Source organism: Chaetomium globosum, genomic scaffold (assembly GCF_000143365.1).
Source record: "Chaetomium globosum CBS 148.51 scaffold_6 genomic scaffold, whole genome shotgun sequence".
NCBI classification, from domain to species: domain Eukaryota; kingdom Fungi; phylum Ascomycota; class Sordariomycetes; order Sordariales; family Chaetomiaceae; genus Chaetomium; species Chaetomium globosum.
In genome coordinates, this window is record NT_165981.1 from 1389673 (window position 1) to 1414336 (window position 24664).

The window sequence follows — 24664 nt, forward strand, 5'->3', positions numbered from 1 at the left end:
AACATGGATTCCCTCCGCTATGGCCGTGTAGTTTCGGGGACTTGCGTCAGGACAGGGTTCAGAAAGTTTACACGCATCATAGGGATTTGCTAGAGCATCGCAAATGAATGGACAGGAAAAAGCATGACTGATGGCCAAGTAAGCCGTGTCTGGTGTTGGGGTCTAATTGACTTGTTTATGCTATGACCTTTCGATGAGCTGCAATATCTTTGAGGGAAATGTCTGGCTCTGCTCTCAATTATCACGGTCTCGATCCTGAGCCACCAACTCGGCACCCTTGTTGAGGACTGCCTCCAGGGGCCTCCTCAGAGTCGACAGCCCCTCGGGAAAGTGCCTCAGCAGTTCCGCAACCAGCACCATTCCGTTCTCCCGATCCATCTTCGCCACCTGCGCCGGCTGCTGCGCCTGCCCGGGCACACCGAGACCCCCGATTTGCTGGGGTTCCAGCGACAGCTTTTCCACCGTCACCCCCCCGTCCTCTTCTTCCTTCTTCTCACCATCCCCACCCTCAATCACCTCCCCCACAACCCCCGACGCAGCCGTCAACGCAGCCACCAACCCCTCCACCTCAACCACTCCCGACCCGGCAATCGTCTCACCCAGCGCCCGCCACGCCCCCGCCCCCTCGCTGGTCCTGTTCTGACCGCGCGGGTGCAGCACCTCCAGCGCCGCGCGGGCGCCTTGCTCTCCCGCGCGGCTCATTAGTGCCAGGACAAAGATGGCTTCAGAGCGTAGGGCGGGGAAGCGGGTGTTGGTGAGGAGGAGGCGGAGGGAGGGGGTTGTGGTGGTGGTGGCGTGGGCGGTGTGGAAGTGAGTGAGGGTTGTTGGGTTAGTGGTGGTGGTGGTGGTGGTGTTGCTGGGGGTGGTTTTGGTTGTGGTTGTGGATGTGCTGATCGGTTCCGCGAATGCTTGGGTTTGGGTTGGGGTTGCGGGGAACAGCCAGGTCCAGGATGGGTCGAGCAGCTCGGTGGTGGGCTGGGAGTGCAACGCGCGGCTGACGAGGCTGGCTGCGCGGGCGGCTTCGATCTTGATGGGTTCTTCGTCGGCAGAGGCGGCGGTTGAGATGAGGAGGGCGAGGTTGCTGGGGGGTTTGATGTTGTTGCCTGTGGTGTCACTGGTTGGGGTAGGCGTGCAGATGTGGCGGATGTTGGCGGGGCAGTTTGCTAACAGCAGACGGGTGAGGGAGACGGCGGTGAATTGGAGCTGGGGCTGTGTGCGGGTTGAGGTCCAGAGCAGTGGGAGGAGGCCGTGGACGGGCTCGAGAAGGGCAGCACCTAGTGTTGGTTTGTTGGCCTGCGGAATCGCGAGGTTTTTGAGAAAATGGAGGGCCGCGTGGGTGAGCTGGAGGGGCGGTGCCGGGGCTTTGACGCTCTGAGATTGAAGAGTTGGAGGGATGGCACGGGAAAGGATGTCGATTAGAGGTTGTTGGACACGCGGGAGAAGCGCGGTGCTGGACTCGTCAGAGCGGCTGAGGTTTCCGAGGGCAAGGCATGCTGCTGTTTGCAGGTTGGGGAGGGTTGGTGATGCCAACCATTCCACCAGCGTCTGTACAGTTTTACAGTCCAGAGGATAGGCGGCCCGGAAGTCAGGGATATCGGAGATGTCGGGCAAAGATGGTGAGGAAAGCACCTTCGACCTGCTTCAGCTGGCTGGCGGTATCGGGATCCGCATCTGTTGTATCGAAGCGGGTATACAACTGATGAAACGCCAACTGCAGGAGTTCGATGCCACCGTTCTTCACAAACACTGGCTGGAAGTCGCCAAACGTCAGGTAGGCCAAGGATGGGGCGCAGATCTCCATGAAGGTGTCAAGGTCGGCATCATACTTCTCGCTGGTTGCCAGGCTGAGAAGGAGAGTGGGCGTGTTGGGGTTGGCAACCTTGGGTTCAATGTCTGGTTTATGTTAGCCAAGTGGTGTCCCCAGTCTATTCTAGGATTGACCTACCTTGGTTGCTGACCAATTCCAAAATTGTCATGATATGGCTGAGAGAGTTCAGACATGATGACAGCCGGTCGCCGGAGATGAGGCTAATGAGCAGTTTGCTCAGACCAACTTCTGACGCTTGCTCCTGCGCGGGTTCTGCCATCCAGTCAGTTCTGCGAATGAATGCGCCAGTCAAGTAATATCTTACTGTAGTCTACACATATGTTCAGAGCCGCGGCTATCGCGAATGGGAGAAACCCATCTTCCTCCGGGTCCTCGATGATGTTCATGACGAAACTGCGGAGAGCCCCAGAGCTGACAACCCGGGCTCGGTTCTCGTCTATAATTTGTCAGTTCTATCGTCAAACGGCTCCTCCATCCGATAAGCTTCTTACCGCAGTCTGCACAGGCATTACCAATCAGACGGAGAGCCTGCTTGTTCAGGGGGTGTTGTGGCCCCTTTGTAACAGGCACGAGAGAGAGGACGTGTTCCAAGTGTCCAGACTCCCCAAGAAGTGGCCTCCAAGACGCTGGAGGTTAGGAACTAAATTTTAGCCTTACAATAGCCATCTTCATCCATGCCATCAAACTCACCATCTCTGGCTCTGTCGGCAAGTTTCTCAACAACAACAGCTTGGTCGTCTTCCCGCGCCTTCTGAAGTCCAGCAAGTTCTTCCTTCAACTGAGTGGAACGATCATCTTCACCACTCTCCCGGCCGCTAGGGACCGCCGGGGCTCTATCCAGTGACGAACTCATTGTAGATTTGGTAGCAATTAATTAGCCTTGTTATTCTGTTATGTGTTAGTAGTACACAACTCCGTTTCTTCTTCAGCGGGCTGTGGTGTCTTGTTCAGCAAATGCTTGCCGTGGTTTAGCGGGCCGAGGATGTTGTTGTCACACTAATGGTCTTCCCAAGTTATCGACTCAGATTCGACGATGGTTGTTTGTTGAACAGAGGGAGAGGTGGAAGCTGATGTACTTAATTCGCATGTGGTTCAGGCACCCCACTTGGGCATCCCGTTTGGACCGTCCATCCAACCCTCAACTGGCAATCCAGTATCCACAGTTAACCCTGAGCGAAGTTCACACGAAGCCGTCTTAAGCTGAGCCTCCCGCCAACTGTTACGAGAAAACGCAGCACACCTCCGGGAAAAGAAACCGTGAGACACTATGATGCCAGGCCCGTCCACAAGCGCATGGTATTGTCTACATTATAAATGATACACGGGATGAACACAGCCGTAGCCATGCCATGTACAGGGCCATCACCAACCACTCTCCTAGACCCTTCCCTCGATCCATTTCTTTTCGACCGGGGGGCCGTAGTCGCCCGTGCCAAGAACGGGCAAGTCGCGCTTCTCCAGCTCCTTGACAATGAGTTTCCAGCGACCCACCATCTGCTCCTTGTCGATGGGCGTAACTCTCCTGGGGTAGACACGGACGTTGGGCAGGTCCTTGAAGACGGCCTTGGTCTCGATCAGCTCGGCGAGCTTCTTGGGTTTCTCTGGCGCGACGAGCTGCTGCAGGAGGCCCTCGATGGTGTGGGTCATGACCAGTTTGCCATCGGGGATGCGGTGTCCTGTCAATTGCAGAATCCGCTTTGCAGCCTGTGATGTTGTGTGAGTAAGGTAAGCATGCGAAATGGGGGGTGATGAGTCTCACATAGAACTTGACCACCGGATCCCTCAGTTCAGCCTTCTTCCACTCGTTGTTCCAGGTCCCCAGGAAGGTCTTGGCTACTTGGGGAGTGAGTTGCGGCGCCGGCGCTGGTCCCTTCGCTTCAACTTCTGGCACCGCGGCCTCTCCAGACTCCCCAGCCTCCGCGGTCTCGCCTTCCACCTGCCCCATCATCCTCTCCATCCTCTGCTGCTGCTCCAGCATCTGCTGCGGTTCCCTCGCCATAATCACCGCCGACTTCAGCACCGACCACACCCTCGCCCAGTCAGCCTTATCCTTCAGCGTCGCCGCCCCATCCGGGCCGACCACCACCTCCGCCCGCACAATCTTCCCCAGCCGATCCGCACCACCGGCATGCGCAAACAACCGATCAACCGCCTTCCTCTTCTCGGCGCCCGCAAACCGCGCCACCACCAGCGCCTCGACAATCGCCCGCTTGGCCAGCACCTCGAGCACGGCCGGGTCGGAGACGCGCCCGTGGGCGGGGCCGCCGAAGGGCGTCACCACCGACTGCACGAACTGCGCGGCGCCGCCCGCCCCGCCCCAGTGCGCCGGCTCGTCCCACCACCCGCCGAGGCCGCCCACCTCCTCGAGCCCCTCGGCCGTCTCCGCCGGCCGGTAGGCCGGGTCCGTGACCTCGGCGGCCGCCGGGGCCGTCGTGATCAGGCGCGGGTAGACCAGTTGGCTTTGGGGAGCGGGTGCGCTCGTGGTCGGGGGGTAGGCTGCCTCGTAGGGTTCGTATGATTCGGTGGTGGATTGGGTTGGGGGTTCGTTTTGGGACTGGGAGGAGCGGAGGGGGGTCGTGGAGAGGTATCGCCGGGTTTGTGAGTTGTGTACCCTCGAGGTTGGAGGAAGAGTCGAGGTCGAAGCGGGGGGTGCTGCTGTGGGTGCGCGGAGAGCACTGGATGGTGTTGACGAGGGGACAATGCCCGTCGGAAGGGTCGCCCTTAACCTTGGTACACGACGCATGTTTGTATGTAAATCGACAACTCAATTGTCGGCTTGTTGAGGTTGGCGTGCTCTCGTGCCGCGGGCCGCGAGCAAGTGAACTCCCGCCAAAATTTCTGGACAGAGGGCTGCTAGAGAGTTGGGTGGGTCTGCCAGGGGTGAGCCACAGGTTTCGGCAAATGGGAGTGGCTTGCCCGAGCATGCCAGCTGCCCTGGGACGAAAGGTCAAAAACTTTGGCTTGGCATTGGATGATCCAAGAGGTCGACGACCAAGCTCCAACTTTTTGGAGGGGGAAAGCTCGGAAGCTCCCACTCACACCGGCATTGCCACCGTCCCAGACTCTAGCTACTCTAGGGCACCACACTACTGGCCCCGACAGAATACGCCGACAGAACGTAACAATGAAGCCCGCGTTACGGTTATGCGCTGCCCCGCGCAGCGTCTCCGACGCAACGCGGTTCACGGCGACGACGTTGCATGCAAGCTCCAAAAACGCCACCCCACCACCCCGATTCACCCCCTCCAAGGCCGGAGCCGGACGGCCTCCCCCCAAGGGCGGCTCCGGGGGCCCCGCGGGTCCTGGGGGTCCCAGCGGACCCTCGGCAATGTTCGAAACCCCAGAGCAAAAAGTCGCTCGGTTACGGGCGGCACACGAGAGGGCAAAGGCGGCGAAGGTGTCCAAGTTCGACAAGGTGGTCGACGCGAGCAGGAAGGTATTCGACTCGGCGCACAAGGTGACGGTCGCGGGATTGATAGGCTTCACGGGTAAGCAAGCGCCATTGCCCCTCATTCCAAGAAAAACCAGGACCTCTTACTGATCCACCCCCACCAGTGCTGGCGGGCCTTGTGACGGCGTACACGGCGGTGGACATGATCATGTACAACAAGAAGCGCAGCGCCGAGTGGGCCGAGGCGCAGATGAAGCTGGAGGCGGACAGTCTCGAGGCGGCGCGCATCGCCTACATGACGGGCAAGGCGGACGAGGAGCAGATCGCGCTGGTGGAGGAGCAGCTGGAGCGGGAGCGCGTGTCGGGCCGCAAGACGTCTTTCTTCAAGGACATGAGCGTCCTCGGCGCGCCGGAGAGCCCCTCCGCCTCCACCACAACGCCATCGACCCAATCCCAACCACCCCCCTCACCAGACCAACAACCACAACAACAACAACAACAACAACAAGAACAAGACTCATCCCTCTTCTCCTGGCTCACCTCCAACCTCAAACGCGAAGAAGACTCCGACTCCGACTCCGACTCCCCCACCAGCCCCCTCCGCCCCCATGTCCCCGCAATCCCGCCTCGGCTACGAGTCCCTCAGCGACGACGACGGCGCGGCGGGCGGCGCCGTGCGCGACAGCGACCTGGCACGGGCGGTGGAGCGGCGGCAGGCGACGCTGCAGGCCAAGGCGGCGGCGGCGCTGGAGCGGGAGCGCGAGAACCAGCGGCGCGGGGGGTTATTGGATCGGGTGGGTGTTGTGGAGGAGGAGGAGGGGGGGAAGGGGAAGGATGGTGCTGGGGAGGGGGGGGATGGCAAGGGTATTGGGGGGGGTGCGGTTGGGGAGGGGGAGAAGAAGAAGAAGGGGTGGTGGTGGTGAGTGGGCTCCCCACATGGGCTGTGAAGATGGGGTTGGGGTGGGAGGTGTCCGTCTGTTTGGGAGTGGATAAGTTGTTTCCGTCGCGCGGGATGGAGAGCGGGCGTTTTGCAGGGGCCGACTGTATCATAGTGTAGGGGATTTGGATGTGCATTATTCGGCTGGGAATCGGTGCATGTACGCGCACGCACATGGCGAGACATTTGACGCTCACCATGTGCATCAGCACCCATTCGGCTCAGCCAGGTGCGCGTTGTATAAAAGTATAACAGACAGCAAACACGCATTCAAATTGGAACTTTGTTGTGCTGGCATGGTGGGCTGCTCGTCCCTGATCGCTTCCTCCCAATGAACCCATTCCTAACCCATGCGCCGTACCCATCATGAGAAACGACCGATCCTAGCCCATAGGAAACGCCAATAGCCACCGTATCCCAAGCCCATGTTTCCGCTGTCGTCAGCGCTTCCCACGCTAAAATATAAATGAGTGGACGGGGGGGAACCAATTCCCCCATGTGTGATAGTTAAAGATGTCATCCTCGATTACCCTCCCCGCTTTGAACTCCCAATTCCTTTCATCCCATCAACAAGCCACCGCGGAACGGGCCTGTGGGCGTTTCTGAATTCTGAGTGACGCCGGTTCAACCATACTCCAATGTCGGCCGTCATAACCTTCCTAAGAAATGATGATGTGGTTAAAGTGGCCGGGTACCTTGTTTCGGCACCGTTCACAGTCAGTTCGGTACCCTATACTGAATGATCGTGTCATGCCGGGCTGTAACGCGGTCCATGAGTTCACTGTATGTTTCGACCTCGTGTGGCCCTTCTTCGGCGATGGTGTAGCCGCAGGTTCGACATCCATCGCGTTTCCGTTCTGGCCCTCGGCCGCCGGTGTGCCTTCGCGTACGGCCCGTGCTTCCATGGCGGAGCTTGCGCGCGGCGGCAGCCCGGCGACCAGGGGATGCTCGTGCGTCAGGTGGCTCAAGTGGCCATGAGACGGGTATATCTGGTCGAGCGCCATCCTGCCCATGGCATGGCTGTCCTCCGCGCCACATTCGCTAATAGGCGACGGCAGACGCCGGTTCTCGAGCATTGCCCAGTCCGCCACAGCAGGCGTAGCTGTCTCGGCGTGGAATCCTCTGCCGCGACAAGTCCGCCAGGCCGTTATGGGCAAAGGCCGCCGCATTCGGCTCTTCCGGCGGTCGTCGCGAGCATGTCCCCATGCGCAGGGTTGCCGCCTTTCCAGTTGTTACCCCGTACTTGTGCGGCAAAGCTGCAGTGGATCGGTGTCGGTTTGCGACCCGTGACGCTGGGACCGCTAGGGTCCGTTTGCATTGAACCCTGCTCGGAACCTTCGAGGCACGGCTGGTTATGCCCGATCATGGCCTCTGACGTATCCATCATGTCCATGTCGTCATCCATTGCTCCCGCAAACATTCCATCCGATGTGCCGACAGGAACCAATTCGGGCTCATCGGCCCAAGCCTGTTCCTGAATTGGCTCTTGCGGTGTGATAGCCTGAACCTGAGAGGCCATAGCAAAAGTCGGGGTCGTCTGAGGGAAGCTCGGGCGGCTGTTCCATCGTCTCGAGTTCGGAGAAGTCCTAAGTGGGAGTGACTGGAGGCGTTTCTGTAGTAGGTAGCCAGGTTAGTCGCTGGTGGCATGCCCCTTGAAGGGTGCTAGGCGGAACGCGGCGTGTTGACCGCAGCAACCCAGAGTGGTGGAAGCCGGCCATAGTTAAAAGAAGCCCACTTACGCTTCTGTGTTCCGTGAACCCAACCGGGTTACCAGCTGACGCCTCTTCATCCTCCTCCTCTCTGATCCTCTTGCGACGATAATCTGGAAACGGCGTTTCAACGGACATCATGGTGACGGTCAGCGCCGGAACCGGGCCGATCAGTGGGACTGGCCAGCTTGTCTAGTTAAAATGGGTAGTGAATGAATGAGAGGCTATGGAAATATGGAAATGTTCTAAGAAGTCGGGCCAGCGAGAGGCAGCGCAACGAGGCAGACAGGGGAAGAAGACGGGAGACGGCGGCAATGGTTCAGATGGTTGTTGTGGTTCTCCCAGGGAGTTCGGACAGCAGGTGCATCTGAATCAAGGGTGGGGGGGAAGCCGGGGATGTGGAAGGCAGCAGTGGAGTGGGGCTGACGATGGCTGGAATGCCTCGTGGATCGGCGGTTGAATCCAACTTCTTTCGTGAATAATTCGACCTCATTCTTCACCCCCTTCCCTGCTTTCTACTTTTCTCATTCTTATCAGTAAATAAATACGAGAAACCCCATTCGGAAACCGCAAATGGATGTCGGTTACACTGTCTTGAAGACTTTTTCAATTGGTGGCCGCCAGTGCGTCCTTGAAGCAATTTTGAAACCGACCGCCCTCCACCCACAGGGCAACTTCTTTGGCGGGCAGCTTCCCAGCCCGCCGGGCCAAACCTGAACCGCCTGCGACCACGAGACCGCCCACTGCCGCCCCCACCTCCCCACCATTCACTGCGGCCAATTGAGGATCTGTTGCGGGCGCCGGCATTCCGGGCCCACCTTTCCAGACCGCCCGGCCCCGCCCTGCGTGGGCTTAACCCACGCAGTGGCATCACTTCCTGTTGTTAGGTTTACAGTAGTATCATCTTCCAGTCCTGTGTGCTCACACAGGTTATGAGCCCCTGACACTTCCTTTTATTACTGTTGATACTCTTCCTGTTAATTCTCTCAATTGATAGAGATTGGAATTGAGTGAAAAATCGTCGATTGTGTGGAATCTCGTTTTGAAGTCAACGAACCACACCCGACATTCCAATTTATCGACACAAGTGTGCGACATCAATTTATCGACACAAGTGTACGACATCAAAATCAGTCAAATGGCGGAACAACTGCAACAAATGCAGGCGATGATGACTCAAATGCTTGAGGCTCAAAAGAATTATTATGAGAAAAAGCTAGCTGAGAAATCGACAAAGCGACAGAAGACCACGTTTGAGAAAGTTCCAGAGCTCAAGAAAAAGGAGGACTTCTTGACATGGCGTGACAAGTTGCTCACGTCACTGAAGAGCGCAGGGCTGGAAGCCCACATCCTTACCGGCGTGCCGGAACCGGCGGACGACGACGAGAAGCGCCAGTGGCGATACGACCGGATCGACGTTGACAACCTCATCCAGAGCACAATTGCGGATATCAACGTGTGGACCTTGTTGCGAGGACAAGGCTGGAAGGTTACCGACCAGGATCCGAAATCGACATTTGACCATCTGACACAGCACTTCGATAAGTACACCCACAAAGCGACATACGACATTGCACGAGAGTTTTTCAATATCAGGCGTGGCGACTATGACAAGTTCACCACATTTCAGATTCGGCTCAACTATCTGTATCAGCGGATAAATGAGACTGATTACAAGATGCAAGAGTCAGCGGCAACCTTGAACGCCATCCAGGCGATTTCCGACGCCTACCCGGATCTGTATACCAGGTCGATGACGAATCTTCGAAACAACAAGTTGTCGTGGGCGGATTTGATGCTGGAATTCAACGAACTGGCATCCCAGGAGGCGACCCAGCCGGCATTGAGCAACGTCAAATACGGCAAGGACAAGACTAAGAAGGTAGAAGGAGATGCCACATCGTCGTCGTCAAACACTCGGTCGACTTCGATGACCAACAAGAATAACGAGAGACAGAACTCCTGGAAGTCGAAAAACCAGAGGGTTGACTGCAAGGAATGCGACAAGGACATTTACACTGGACAGGCGCATTGCGGAGGCTGTGGCTTCCACTACCCGAAGGCATTAATCTGCTGGTGGTGCAATCCGGAACAGGCCCCGGAAAACTGGCCGAAGAGAGACAGTGCCCTCAAGGCGAAGGCAACGAAAACCTCCTCGTCGACATCGACATCGTTGACTAAATCGTCGTCGGCATCTTCGTCGACAACGGGCCCTCTTCATCAACAGTCTGGTGTGGCGAACCAGTCTCGCCCGATGAATCTCCTGTTTACAAGCAACCATCCGGACATGAACATGATGAACATGGCACCGCATTTTTGGGGAGGCCCGTGGCGCAATTAAGCGCTAAAGTCCAACAGGCCCTCAAGGCATCAGGCGCGTCGACAGAGGCAATTCGGAATGTCGTGATTTACGATACCGGATGCGCGACGCCAGCGTTCAATGACAAGAAGTGGTTCAAGGAATTGGAAACACTCCCAGAGGCGTCATTGGCGATATCCTCAACGGGAGAATTGATAGAGAATTGGCTGGGCGGAACCGTTAGTCTTACGGTTCAACTCTCGGACAGGCAATTATGCGACGATCGAGATTGACGAAGCAGTTTACCAACCATCAGCACCTTGCAATTTACTTGCAGGTCTGAGAATGAAGAATGACGGCGTTCGTTGGGACCAAGACAATGACACGCTGTATCACAAAGGGACAGGAAGCCTCCTGATGGAGTTGTACGATTATCGAGGCGTACCAGCTGTCAGAGATGCACTGCCGACCTCAACCAACAGAGGAAACCAACCGAAACCAGAGATGGCGTCAGTCCCATACCGCAAGATGCACAGAAGGCTAATGCATGCCGGCAAATCAGTTGTTGAAGAAGCATGTCGGCGTGCAGGCATCGAATTGACCGCCAAACAAGATCACTTTTGCGAAGGCTGTACAATGGGAAAGATGACGGACGAACTGGGCAAATCAGCCCCCATCCAAGGCGATAATCCACTTGACTTCATTCGTGTCGACACGGTTACTCATGAAAAACCGGGAGCGTTGGGATATAAATACAGCGTTCACATCATTGACATCGACACGAACTTCCACTGGGTCAAATACACCAGCACAAAGGGTCAGATCTTCGACCTGTTGAAGGACTGGGTGGTCATGGTTCACACCCAGACAGGTCGTTGGGTGAAGATGATCGGCATTGATGGCGGCACCGAATTCGGACAATCGCCTATTCCATTCGTTGACGATAAGTTCAAGAGGTGGGCGAGGGAGAAAGGCATTGTGGTCCTTCAGACCCCTCCACACACGCCGTGGATGAACGGCAAAGTTGAACGCGCGGCGAGGGAGGTTCTGGATAAGACGCGCGCGACGATGATTGCGTATCAGATTCCAGAACACCTCTGGACCTTCGTGATGGAATCAGTCGTTCAAGTCAAAAACGTACTGCCCACGAATGCGAATACGGGCAACAGGTGCCCACAAGAGGCCTTTGCGAAAGGTGTCGGCATGCCAAAGTCGACATGGACGCCACACATCACCCACTTTCGAGCCTACTTTTGCGAGGCGTATTACTACGTCAAACCGAAATACCGGGTCCAATCCGACAAGTTTGCCGCGCGCGCCGAGAAAGGACGTCTGATCGGTTACGCTGACCTGCATGGCAAAATATACTGGATTTGGAATCCGAAGACCGGGAAGATCATTCGCGCCAGCGCAGTCAAGTTCAACGAAGGCCCAGACTTTGTTCCTGACGAAGATGTCGGAACGGATGTCGAATACGAAGCAGTTTTTACCGACACGACAACGCAAGAAGAAGAAGAAGCGGTCGTGGAAAAACAAGACTGGGTGACAATTACCCATCCGGATCAAACAACAACAACAACGATTAGCCTTCAGGGGGGGGATTCCACTGCGACAGAAAATGAACTGCCCGCAATCGAGAACGAACCTCAACAGAGCGACGAAACAACGGAAATGCAGAAAGAAAAACATGTCGCTCAATTACCGACTCCAGAGGCCACTCCAGAACCAACGCTTGATGCGGAGGATCGCATGGAGATTGGGAGAGATCTTCCAGTGCCAATTAACCATCTGTCGCCAGGAATTGGCAATTTGGTGACCGACGAACCCGGAACAGTGGCACCGACTACGTTGTCGACCCGCCCGCGGCGCCAAAAGGCTAAATACGGTACCGGCACAGAGGAAGGTTATTATGCTAAATTGAGCAGGGGTGAATTGCCGGGACAGTCGTTTTATGCGGCGCACCTGGATATCCCTGAACCCGACGAACCAACAATTGGCATGGCGCTTTCAAGTGTGAAGGTCGAGAACGACATTGCGCAATACCTGCAACCCCAAATACCGAAGAACCATCGACAGGCGAAACGCCTTGAGAACTACAAGGATTACTGGCTCAAGGCGATGTTGAAACAAGATGCCAGCTTGCGCGACAAAGAAGTCTACGAATTGATTCCGAAACGCCCAGGCATGACGATTTTGCCGAGCAAATGGGTATTTGACGAAAAAATGAATCCGTCAACGGGAACAACAGATCCACGCGCAAGATGGGTTGTTTGTGGCAATTTCGACAAAGACTCTTGGAATAGTGAAGACGTTTTTGCCGCCGTCGTCAACAGCGTTTCAGTCCGTACATTTCTTGCTGTCGTCGCAGTGCGAGACTTGGAATGCCTGCAATACGACTTCATAACAGCGTTCTTGAACACGCCGATTCCGAAGGGCATCGACTATTACGTTGAGCCCCCAGAAGGTTTGGACATTCCGCCTGACATGGTTTGCAGGTTGAGAAAGGCACTTTACGGCCTGCGGAAAAGTCCACAATACTGGTTCAACACGGTCAAACCTTTACTCGAAGAAAGAGGCTTCAAGGCACTCGAAACAGATGCCTGTTTGTTTCGACACAAACGCTACGACATTCTTCTGGTGCTTTACGTCGACGATCTTTTGATTGCGGCGCCCTCGACCGCCATGATCCACACGGTCCGCGACGAAATTATCAAGCAGTTCGAATTGAAAGAACTCGGCCCGGTGAAACGGTTCCTGGGCTTCGACATCGTCCGCGATCGCAAACAAAAGAAGATCTTCGTATCACAAGAAAGCTACACACGGGCATTACTGGCAAAGAGAGAAATGTCAGACTGCCATCCGACGCCAACACCGTGGCCCAGTAAAATGGAATTGCCGGCGACATGGGAACCAGTGATGAAACGCCAGAAGGCGTATATCAAAGATACCGGCTCCCTCAATTGGCTTGCGTGTGGTACAAGACCCGACATCGCGTATACCGTTTCGAGGCTGGCGGAGGCCAACGCTGGCCCATCACAAGCGCACCTGGACCTACTTAAGCATGTGTTTCGATATCTGAAAGGCACAACGGATCTCGGCATTGAGTTCGGCGGCGACGAAATTAGCTGCGACGACATGCGAATGATGGCGTTTGCGGATGCATCGCTAGCCGACCGACTACCATCACGACAATCGACAGGAGGCCATTCGGTCTTCCTTGCCGGGGCACCAGTACTCTGGAAGTCAAAGAAACAAACCTTCGTCGCATTGAGTACGACGGAAGCCGAATTTACCAACTTGACACCCACCGCATTGTCGACAATGTGGGTGTCGCAGATCTTGAAGGACTGTGGCATTCCACAGAAGATACCGACAGTGATTTTTACGGACAGCAACAACGCGTACAAAACGGTACTTAACCCGATGAACAGAGCGCGCACACGGACGATTGATATCCGCTACAAGTGGATAATTGAGAAGGTTCAGAAAGGAGAGTTGAGTGTCAACCATTTGCCCGGGGCACAGATGCCAGCCGACGGTTTGACAAAGCCGTTATCGAAGGAGAAACACGCGGCATTTGTGGGGATGATGGGCATGAGAGCGAAGAAGATTCCGTGGGCGAAGTAAAACACCACGAAGATATACATGTACTAGATTAAGAAAGATGGCGATGGCTTCATGCCGGGGCGGATGGAGGCCGGTCTGAGGGGGGGTGTTGCGGGCGCCGGCATTCCGGGCCCACCTTTCCAGACCGCCCGGCCCCGCCCTGCGTGGGCTTAACCCACGCAGTGGCATCACTTCCTGTTGTTAGGTTTACAGTAGTATCATCTTCCAGTCCTGTGTGCTCACACAGGATCCCTGCGCACCCTGCAGGACATGGAAATGAGAAGCAAACACTTTTCTCCCACCAGCATGTTGTTGCCCGGTGAGTATCGGCGATCCGGCGAGGGGTTTGAGTTTATTCGCTTTGGTGAAGCTTAAAAAGCACAATCCTCGAACATGGTTTCTATTGAGAGGTTCCCCTCTCCCCTTTTAGGTTGGTGGTTGGACGTTGTCGGCTGGGTCTAGGTAGGGACCCCTGCTGCGTCTGACGTCGCACCACATGGGGAAAATCAAAGCCGGACTCTCAGTGTACACATGCACAGTAGATGTCGCTCAAACCTACGATTAGAGGAACAGCCATTCGGAAGCCCAAGGCCTGCTTATTATTTGACTTGTTTGCTTTAATTTCGTTATTTTTTCTTGTTTTCCTTTCTTATATTTTCTTGATTTCTTACTCCCTTTCAACTCTGGGTTTTTTGGCCACAGGTGTGTCGGCACTCTCGGGTCCCCGGGCCCCCGGGCCCCTCGCCGACAGGACCACCATGCAAGGTCACCCTTCATCCCAAGTTTGTCAGCTCTCAAACGACAGCATCAATTACACTTCATGCCTCGTATGCACCATTCTGGTGACCCCGCATCGTGGGCTCGACCGCCATGAAAAGGCCAAGCCGGTTACGGAACTTGGCCGGCGCCGTCAAAGGAGCCGTTCGAGATGTTCGAATACGCCCCGTGTAATCTGTACAGATTATTTCGTGATATGTAGGTGGTGGCGAATGTGTTAACCAACGACCGATGAAACGCGTCAATGGTTATGGATGGTTAGCTTGACATCGACTTTTAAAGCATTGACGGGAGTGAAGTAACTAGTTGATGATTCCCTAGTTCAACTTGACCTCTATCTTCTCCGTATATAATTACACGGCTTCCTCTTCACAAATGCAAAGCCAACGCCAACTTAAAAGCGAACCCTAGGCAAACCTCAGCCCGGTCATCTCACCGACCGCGCAAGAAACTCATATCCATCCGAAATCGCCGCAATGGCCCCCGCATGCCGGTCATAACGCCGATAGAGATCAAAGAGATGGACCGCCTTGTCCACGATCCTCACCTCCGCCGACACCCCCCGCGCCCGTAGCTCCTCCACCGTCCGCTGCGCCTGCTGCCACGGAATCAAGTCATCATCAACCGGATGTACCAGAAACGTCGGCGTCCTGTAATTCCCAAGCTGCACCTGCGCGAGCGGGCTAATAGCCACCACCTGCTCCGGCTCCGGCCACGGCAGCACCGGCGTCCCCTTGCCCTCCCCCTTCCGCAGCCCATGCACCAGCACCGGCACCGTCTGCGCCCGCCAATTCATATGCAGCGCAATCCTCGACCGCGCATCCCGCCGCGCCATCCACCCACCCGCCGCCTGCGCCGCCACCGGCGGGTTGTACTCCACAATCGGCGCCTCCTCCACCCCCTCCCACACATCAAACTCCCCCTCCTCACCATCCTCCTCCTCCTCCCCAAACGGCAAATTCACCCTTCCCCACCACCCATCCTCATAATCACTCGGACAATAAAACCCCAACACCGCCTCCGGCGCCTGCACCCCCACCCCCGCCGCCGTCCACCCCAAACTCAGCGCCAACATGCCCCCCGTCGACCAGCCCACCGCCACCACGCGGGTCCCGTCCACGCGCACATCGGGCCGGCGCCGCCGCGGGGAGGCCTCGGCGTGCGGCAGCGTGCGGCGCGCCCAGGCCAGCGCGTCGCGCACGTCGGTCATGGGACCCTCGAGGAGCGTCGTTTCTGGGCACAGCCGGTAGTCGATGCTCACGGGCAGGAAGCCGGTGGCGAGGAGGTGTTGGGTTTGGGAGGGGCGGATGTCCCGTCGGGAAAGCATCACGTGCCCGCCGCCGTGGATTGAGGAGCGCTGTTGGAGGGGGGGGGAAAGTGGTTGTGAGTTTGGTGGGAGAGAAACGGGGGGGGGGGGGGGGGCTAGTAGTGGGCCTCACCGACGGGTCGTGGTTTGCTACCGGGTGGGTCTGGTGTTGGTGGGTAGTAGATGTCGGCTTGCAGGGCGAGAGGCCCGGCGTGCTTGAAGATGACGGTTTCTTGCGTTTCGAGGGGGGTGGTGGCGGCGGTGTCGATGTCGGCTACTCCTGGTCCCTCGGGGATCTGAGGGGGGGGAGACGGAAGGGGGTGAGGTCGGGGAGAGGTGGAGGCTACAATCAAGCGGAGGATACTTGCTTCTGCGCTCGCGCCGTCCGACCAGTCGACCCAATCGAAGCCCGACGCTAGGAGGTCCTTCTGCCAGAGTGTTTCTGAGGCTAGCGCGTGGCTACGGCCGTCGTTGAAGAGCCACCAGCCTTCGAGGAGGCCAAACACGAGGTCGAACCAGAAGAGGTTCTGCGTGAGCTCGACCAGGCACAGGAGGCCGCCCTCGCGCAGCGTGCGGCGGATGTGGGTGCAGGAGCGGGTCAGGTCCCGCGTGGCGTGGATGCAGTTCGTGGAGATGACCATGTCGAAACGGCCCAGCAGGTGGGCCGGTGGGTTCTGTTCGATGTCGAGGACGGCGTACTCCATGAACGGGTACTGGGCGAACTTCTTCTTGGCCGCCGCCACTAGCGACGACGAGAGGTCGGTGAAGGTATAGCGCAGCTTATGCCCCAGACCTGACGCCGCGAGATGTTCGAGCAGGTGGCTGGTGGTGCCGCCGGTGCCGGCGCCGAGCTCGAGGATGCGGATCTCGCCGCGGCCGCTGTGGTCTGCCAGGTGCTGGGTGAGCGTCTGCGCGAGGAACCTCGCGAGGAACAGCGTCCCGGCCTTGAACATGGGCGCGTTGGTGTACACATCGCCGAGCAGGCGGCGGGCCTCGGCGTTCCCGAAGAGCAGGGAGATGGGGTCCGCGTCGCCGGAGAGACAGTCTGCCAGCCGGGAGCCCGTCGTGTGCAAGAGGGAGTGCTCCGAGAAATGCTGGGGGAATTGCTGCAGGATCCTGTCGTGCAAGTCCGACGCGGTGGCTTGCGGCGTTGGCCGGCTCGTTCGCCTGCGAGTCCCGGCACCGTCGACGTCGAGGAGACCTGCGTCCTCCAGGATCCTGTAGATCTGCGCCATGACCTTCTCGTGCCTCGGTAGGTGTTTGATGTTGGGCAGGCTATCTCCAGGTTGGAGGGTCCTAAGGTGGCAGCCGAGCCTGGCGAACGCCTCGACTACGTACGCCACCACGAGCTGGGCCTGGTGGGGATACACATCCTCGCGAAAGTGTTGCAGCCCACTCTCTTGCACGACGGTGTCGTACGTATTTCTGTTGCTCGCGAGCCATTCACTGGCCGCGTCCGCCACCCCGACCTCCTCCCTGGCACCTTCACTGCTGCTGCTAGGCTCTTCATTACGGACCACGCCGTTGATCACTGGCGGAGGAGTATCTGAGCCGGCGGGAGTTGGGGCGCTTGTCGACTCATACCCAGACACCAGAGGCTCGAGACGATGGGAGAGCGACTGGACGTCGGTCATCTCCTGGAGATCGCTCAGTGAAATGTCGACGGAAAAGTGCTTCTTGATCTCGCCAGCGAGCTCGGTAATCATCAACGAGTCCACACCGAGGTCTGCCAATTCAGAAGCCGGTTGGATTTCTGCGAGCTCGGTACCCAGGACCTCACTCAGCAGGTTTCTCAAGGCGTCGATGAGGCGAGGCCCTGAAGTGTGGCCAGTCACGGAGCCCTGTGAGGGTGTAGCTTGCGGCGATGTTCCGTTCGGAAGGTCCTGAGGATAAGTAGTTACTTTTACCTGGTCAACTGGCTCCCGCTCAGGTGGCGGCGTCGGCAGGGATCCCGAGGCTCCGTTCAGCTTCGATAAGGCTCTGTACAACGACGACATGGAAACTCGGGTGAACTCGGCGTTCAGTATGGCGAGGACGACGTCTCCAGACACGGGATCCAGGACGAGAATGTCGTTCACGACGGTGTTCTTGCGCTTGGCATCGACATTGGAGTAGACTCTCCAGCTACCGGCGCTTGAAGGCTTGCCGTCGTCGCCACCGGTCGGCCCACGCATGAACGTGTCGCTCCAGAGCACCTCCCCGATTCCAGTGCAGACGAAGACGTCGTCTTCACGGCCGTCTCCGGTCATGCAGTTCACGTGGATGCCCGCAACCTGCAGGAAGTTGTCGATGGCCAAGGGGTTAGACACGCCCAGCGGAGATTGGCGGGCCTCGGGCTTTGGGGAATTTGGCATCACGACGTCGCCCACGACTTCCCCGTTGCCGGCCACGACGTTCCGGACGCCTTGGTAGTGGGGGGCATAGTTGACGATCCGTCCGAAGACTCTGTAGATGATGTCTCCGGAGAGCCGGTTCGCCCCTGGTGACAGTGCGATCTGCTCGTATCTGGAACTGCCCATGAGCCGCCCGAGGAATCGGAAGCGGGAGGCCACAGCGGTGGAGTCTGCCTCGATGAAAGCCGCAGTGCCGAGGGCATGAGTAGTTCGTGGAGACGAAGGCGATGGTAGCGTCGGCCCTGTCAGGGGGGAGGAGAATAAGGAGAAGTTCCACGTCGAGCTACCGTCTCCCTTCCCGGCGGCAGGGATGAGGGACAGATACAATCGGCCGTCGGGTTTTAGCGCAAGGGGCGACATAATGCGCAAGTTCTCGAGGCGGGGCACTTGCGTAACCCCCGTGGCGGGAGAGCTTTGGAAAGCTTTCATGGCGCGGATCACAAGCTCGAAGTACATGGACGCCGGGCACAGGCTCTGTCCCAGGACCGCATGGCCGCTGACGCACAGGATGAAGTCGTCGTGAGACGCGTCGACGGCGAAGAGAGCCTCCCCACCCGCCTTGTGGTGCTGCACCAGACGCACCAACTCCGCCGGGCCGACTTCAGGAGCCAGCTTCTCGACAGAATCCCGCCGCCCAGGCGCCTCGAAGTCGATCCAATGCTTCGACTTGGCGAACTGGTAAGGCGGCAGGTCCACCCAGGGGTACTGGGGCCCGTGGAACGGCCAGAACGTGGCCGTGGACCTGGCCGCCCAGAGGCTGGTCACCGCCCGCGCCAGGCCCGACCAGGGGCTACTACTACCACGGCCGAGGTCCAGCGGAAGGAAGACATGCGATGCGGCCGTCGTCGCCGTGGGGAGGGCGCGGCGTGCCATGGCAACGACAGGCGACGCCGAGCCAGCCTCAAGCCAAACGCACCCGCCGGGGTGGCGCCGGACGATGCGCTCAACGGCGTCGGCGAAGTGGACCGTGTCGCGCGTGTGCGCAGTAACGAGGTTGGCGGCGTCCACAATGGTCTCCCCGGGCCGTCGCCCCAGCCTCTTGGGGACCCGGGAGAGCACGTCTCGACAGGGATGGTCGGCGGCCGCCATGCAATGGACCCTGCCACGGCGCGGAGGCCATCCAGATGGATCTGCCAGCCGCGAGTGGTACGCATGACTATTAGTGAGCCGCGACACGCGAACACCACTCCCACCCCGACACGCCTTCTCCACCGCATCCGCCGCCGCCGTCTCCCCCGCAAACACAAAACTCCTCTCCCCGTTCCGACACGCCAAATCCAGCTCCCCCTTCACCCCCCCCACCAACCTCTCCACCTCCCCCCAATCCCCCTCCGCCGCCACCATGCCACCATTATCTGCGCCCCACAACTCCACAATCAGCCGCGCCCTCCCCGTCACCAGCCGCAACCCCTCCTCCACCCCCAAACACCCGGCCACACACAGCGCCGTCAGCTGCCCAAAGCTGTGCCCGACCATCGCCGCCGGCCCGCACGCCCGCGTCCAGCCACGCCCGCGCGCACGCGTACTGCACCGAGAACAGCGCCGCGTGCAACCCGACCAGGTTGTCCGGCTCGTAGGGCGCGGCGTCGAAGATGCGCGGGAAGAGCGGGAGTAGGCCGAGGGTGCGCAGCGCCGTGTCGCAGTGGCTGAGGTGCGTGTGCAGAGAGGGGGAGTGCGAGACTAGAGCGGGCGAGAGGTGCGCGGTGAGGCCGGATTGGCCGCCGAAGGTGAGGATTATGGGGAGGGGGTCGGTTGGGCGGGAGGGGGAGGATGATGATGGGGTGGTGGTGGTGATGGGGCGGGTGCCCGAGGCGAGGGCGGCGAGGTCTTGGCCGAGGGCGGGGAGCGAGGTGGTGGTCCAGGTTGCAAGGTGTGGGAAGGAGGGGTTGAGCCGCCGCGCGAGGTGGAAGGTGATGTCCTGCAGGGAGGGCTTGGGTTTTGGTGGTGGTGCCGGCGGGCGTGGTGGTCTGCCGGTCGAGGTAGGCCTTGAGCGCGGCGGCGTAGGCGCGCACGCTTCTCGGGGGTCTTGGCGGCTATGGCCACGGGGTACTCGATGGTGTCGGGCGGTCTCTGCTTTGGTGGGGCAGTTCCGCTGATGGCTCGGGACGGTGTTCCTGGAGGAGGATGGCCGCGTTGCTGCCGGCGGCGCGTAGTTGTTGACGAGCGCCCGTGCGCTTTGCTTGGTTGACAGTCTCCCAGGGGCGCCGCTGCGTTGCGATGGCAAGCTTGTCTGGCTTCGAGGGGTGGGATCTTGGTGTTCAGACGGGTGAAGTTGGGCTGCTTGGGGATGACGCCGTGTTGCATCATAAGCAGCGTCTTGATGCACCCCGCCACGCCGGACGCGGCCTCGGTGTGTCCGATTACGTCCTTGACAGACCCGATTGTTAGTTCCTGCTGACGATGGGCTCCCCCGAACGCGCTGCGGATGCTGGCGCACTCGATGGGATCTCCCACAGGGGTACCTGGCCAGTTAAAACACCATGGTCAGCACGGCATGTCAAGTTGAAGGCAGTCATAGCGGCCTTCGGGATTTCTCTTTTTGGTAGGTGAGTACTTACCCGTCCCATGAGCCTCCACATACGTGACTTCCGTAGGCGCCACACCACCACCGGCAAGGGCTTGCGCGTACAGCTCGCTCTGGGCCGCGGAATCTGGAACGGTGATGGGGGTGCAGTTGGAGCCCTGGTTCACTGCGGTACCGAGAATGGTGCCCAAGATGGCGTCCCCGTCGGCCAACGCCTGCGCGAGGGGCTTGAGAACGAGAACTCCGGCGCCTTCGCCGCGGCAATATCCATCTCCCTGGGCATCAAAGGCTCGAGAGGCGCCGGTGGGGCTCAAAAACGAAGCCGCCGCCAGGTTCTGGTAGAGGCTGGGGCTGGTGATCAGGTTGACACCTCCGGCAATGGCGACGGGGCATTCCTTTGTCTGAAGGGCCTATTCGATTGCATTAGTTCATCGTTCAGAAAGCCGTGCTTGACCTTTCTAAGTAGGTAAGGTAAGCCTACCTTGCAAGCGTGATGAATGGCCACGGCCGACGACGAGCACGCGGTATCAAAGGTAACCGACGGCCCGGTCCAACCAAAGTAGTGGCTGACCTTGCCACTGATAAAAGCCCGCAGTGTTCCCGTGGCCGAAAAGGCCGTCGCGTTATCCGAGGCGACGTTGGCCTCGTAGTCGACGGACCCAACCCCCATGTAACAGCCAACCCGCTGCGGGCCCTGTCCGGATGCGTAGCCAGCGGACTCGATGGCCTCGTACGCGACTTGAAGTATCAGCCTCTGCTGGGGATCCATGGATGCGGCCTCGCGGGCGGAGACCTGGAAGAAGCGGTGGTCGAACGCGTCCGGGTCCTGCACGAAGTTCCCCCAGAAGGGACCCTTCGGCTCCCGCCACAGCTCCTCGGCCCGGAAGCGGTTTTGGGGGACAGGCCCGACTGCGTTCCGTCCCGAGATGATCAGCGACCAAAACTCGTCGAGTGATGGGGCCTGGGGATATCGGCACGCCATGCCAATGACCGCGATGGCGTCGCCCCTGACAGGCATTTCGGAGACCGGACGAGGGATTGGCTCGCCGGACCGCGATGTTCCATTGACTAGTACTGAATCACGAGATAGGGCAGACTTCTCGCCTGCCTTACCGGGGGTTAGTGATCGAGGAACCGCTCCGGGGCCCCCGATAGGGGTTATGTTGATGGGGGACCGGTCGCCGAAGGCCGCGACGGCCGCACGGACCGTCTCAAACCAGTCGCACTTCTCGGTAAGGATGCTGTCGATGGCGATGTCGGATAGCGCCCCTTGGTTGATGATTTGGCCAGCGGCAGCAGCAGTCGATCGGAGAGGCAGAACCAGATTTTCGGCCGTTGGGAGCTGGAAAGCCACGTTCTGCTGGCACAACGCCTTCAGCTCTCGCACCAGCACTTCGCGGTTCTGGCTCGCCTCGTGGTATCGACCATATAAACCGACTGGCTGAGCTACCATGCCACCGTCGGCAAGTCGTCGACAAAGCTCGGCCAAGCGGCTCTCGGGGGCGGTGATGGTGACTCGGTCAATATCCGTCACACAAGACATGTAAACCTAAGGGACGACGTCAGTCGGCCAGTTTATTCACTACCTCGCAGAGCTTTCGGGACCAAATTACCTCTGGGAATGACGCGAGCGTCTTTTCTAGGTGCACCTTTTCCGCACTCGAGGTCCAGCGGACCGAATGTGCAGCGTTGAGCCCCAGGGATCCAGGCTGCCGCAATTGTTCGTGTTCCTCACAGTCGATCACTGCTCCGACACAAGCCGCGAGCTTAATGGCAACGCCTACCAGTTCGGCCAGCTCCTCCCTATTTCGCGAGCTGGCCACGGCGGTCGCGGCCAGGAAACCAATGCAGAACCCCTGAACGGGACCCCGGCGACCGAGGCGGAGGTACTCGGCCACCTGGGAAACGACGGTCAGCGGGGCGAGGACTACGTTGTTTGGCGGTTCGCTGGCGGGGAGCTCTCCAGTTTCGAAGAAGTGGGCGAGTTGCTGTAGCTGTTGGGTCTGAGAGGCGCCGAGGTCTCCCGCTCCGAGGCCGGGACAAGCCGTCTGCACCGTTGTCGTCCATTGCGAAGGCAAGGCTCGAACAGCCTTGACGAGGAAGTCGAGTTCTGGATTCCCCAGGATGGTCGTCCGAAGGTCCGTGAGGTGAGATCCAGTAAGGCGTGTCATCTGCGGTCCGAAGAGCAACAGTGTGCCCTCCGTAAACCCACCACTGTCGCCGTTTGTATCCATTGCGTGCATCGTTAAAATGCCGGGGTGTCTTTATGTCGTGTAGTTGAAACACTTATTCGTTTCCAGAGCTTCGGTGAGGCTGCTTAGAAACCTTGGTCGTCAAGTTATGAGGGGGCGAGTGTCTGTTGTTAAAAGACCACCCCTGAGCCTTTGAGAACATGATCACAATCACGACTTTTGTAAAGAGGTTGACCTAATAGACAGCGATTACCTGGACACCCGAATCTTTTTCGTCCTATCTAACATGTTCGCCGTCCCTACCTTGCAGTGGGAAAATACCGGCGACTTCTTTCGACTCCGGCTTGTTTTTTGCAGCCCCGGATTGCCCTTTTCGGACGTCTTCCCCCGTTTTCATGAAGCTTACTGACCGGATAAGAAAATCCGCCGGCAATACGAGCAATGCAAGTAACATAGTAACATATAACGGAAAGTATTTACAAAGCTGGGCCAAGGAGACGTGTCTAAGTCGGATGCAATCTGCTTCCGCTCCTTGCGTCTCGCATTCAGGGTTGGTCGGCGGCCCCTGACGAGGAAATGGCTCTACCTTTGACATCTAGGCGACCCTCCCCCCTTTCTTCGCCCACGCAAACTTTTTCCACACATTTACTCTGGTCCCAGGCTGCCCCTTGACCATTAGTCACTTTCCAACATGCTTGATGGCCACTTGCAGCCCATGACGCCTGTGGCGTTCGCGGGCCTGGGGCTTCTCTTGCTATGCTGGGCGTTCCTACACCAGTCACGGGTATACTACCGTCTCCGCCACTTCCCCGGTCCCTTCGTCGCCCGTTTCACGAACCTACAGCGTGTCTCCTGGGTACAAACCGCACGATCTCATGAGATCCATGCGCAAATGCACAAACGCTATGGCGACTTTGTGCGGATGGGACCGAACATGGTCTCCATTTCCGACCCAAATCTGATTCCGGCCGTGTATCCCATCCGGCCGGGGGTTCCAAAAGTATGGCACACGTAAGAACTGGGTCTTACCGAGTAGCGGGTATGCTGACATCGTGTCGGGTGACCGCCACAGGGCAACTTCTATCGATCTCTCATGCCCTACTCGCGCCAGGGGGCGGCGCTGCCACTCGTCTTCAATACCCGGGACGAGGCCCTCCACAAGAAGATGAAGAAGCCCATCGCGCCGATATTCTCTCTTTCCAATGTGCTCACTTTTGAGAAGTTTGTTGACCAGATCCTCGAGCTGCTGTTCACCCAGCTGGACCAGCGGTTTGCCGGGCGTGAAACCCCATTCGACCTCGGCGACTGGCTGCAGTTCTTCGCGTTCGAAGTTATGGGCACCATGACCTTCTCGCGCCAGTATGGCTTTCTCGAGAAAGGGTGTGACGGTAACGGCCTGCTGGGCGCCATCTGGGATTTCATGCAGACGGCCGCGCCGGTGAGGGCCCTGACCTCCCTCGCTTTTGCTAGAGGTTACTGATAGATGCCACCACCCCGGCCCACCAGATCACTCAAATCCCCTGGTTTGATCTCGTGTGGTACAAGAACCCGCTAGTTGCCGCCCTACGACCGACCACTGGCATGCCCATTCTTAACATAGTCCGAAGCGCTATCGAGTAGCGGCGAGCGAAGTTGGGAACACAATCCGAAACCAGTCGGAGACGAAGGAAACCGAGGCGACTTCCTTTCGCGATTTCTCCAT

General features: G+C 58.4%; 6 protein-coding genes across 6 annotated transcripts; 3 read left to right on the forward strand and 3 right to left on the reverse strand.

Moving 5' to 3' along the window:
* Nucleotides 1–234: 234 nt before the first annotated feature.
* CHGG_08789 (uncharacterized protein) lies at nucleotides 235–4571 on the reverse strand (the record flags this gene model as incomplete). The annotated part of the gene is made up of 8 exons (XM_001226715.1): nucleotides 235–1545; nucleotides 1637–1893; nucleotides 2133–2264; nucleotides 2320–2454; nucleotides 2519–2676; nucleotides 2739–2824; nucleotides 3212–3532; nucleotides 3588–4571. 8 exons carry the CDS (start codon nucleotides 4569–4571, stop codon nucleotides 235–237), a joined length of 3384 nt encoding a protein of 1127 aa, XP_001226716.1.
* A 585-nt stretch (nucleotides 4572–5156) lies between these two features.
* Nucleotides 5157–6142, forward strand: CHGG_08790 (uncharacterized protein; the record flags this gene model as incomplete). Its single annotated transcript, XM_001226716.1, has 3 exons — nucleotides 5157–5316; nucleotides 5384–5616; nucleotides 5693–6142. The coding sequence occupies 3 exons, from the start codon at nucleotides 5157–5159 to the stop codon at nucleotides 6140–6142; spliced, it is 843 nt and encodes a 280-aa protein (XP_001226717.1).
* Nucleotides 6143–7303: 1161 nt separating this feature from the next.
* CHGG_08791 (uncharacterized protein) lies at nucleotides 7304–8006 on the reverse strand (the record flags this gene model as incomplete). Its single annotated transcript, XM_001226717.1, has 2 exons — nucleotides 7304–7768; nucleotides 7896–8006. The coding sequence occupies 2 exons, from the start codon at nucleotides 8004–8006 to the stop codon at nucleotides 7304–7306; spliced, it is 576 nt and encodes a 191-aa protein (XP_001226718.1).
* A 997-nt stretch (nucleotides 8007–9003) lies between these two features.
* On the forward strand, nucleotides 9004–13791 carry CHGG_08792 (uncharacterized protein; the record flags this gene model as incomplete). The annotated part of the gene is made up of 2 exons (XM_001226718.1): nucleotides 9004–10096; nucleotides 10502–13791. The coding sequence occupies 2 exons, from the start codon at nucleotides 9004–9006 to the stop codon at nucleotides 13789–13791; spliced, it is 4383 nt and encodes a 1460-aa protein (XP_001226719.1).
* A 1183-nt stretch (nucleotides 13792–14974) lies between these two features.
* On the reverse strand, nucleotides 14975–23004 carry CHGG_08793 (uncharacterized protein; the record flags this gene model as incomplete). Its single annotated transcript, XM_001226719.1, has 7 exons — nucleotides 14975–15780; nucleotides 15987–19402; nucleotides 19773–20213; nucleotides 20297–20708; nucleotides 20805–21180; nucleotides 21252–22319; nucleotides 22384–23004. The coding sequence occupies 7 exons, from the start codon at nucleotides 23002–23004 to the stop codon at nucleotides 14975–14977; spliced, it is 7140 nt and encodes a 2379-aa protein (XP_001226720.1).
* Nucleotides 23005–23653: 649 nt separating this feature from the next.
* Nucleotides 23654–24442, forward strand: CHGG_08794 (uncharacterized protein; the record flags this gene model as incomplete). The annotated part of the gene is made up of 2 exons (XM_001226720.1): nucleotides 23654–23962; nucleotides 24035–24442. 2 exons carry the CDS (start codon nucleotides 23654–23656, stop codon nucleotides 24440–24442), a joined length of 717 nt encoding a protein of 238 aa, XP_001226721.1.
* Between the last annotated feature and the right edge of the window lie 222 nt (nucleotides 24443–24664).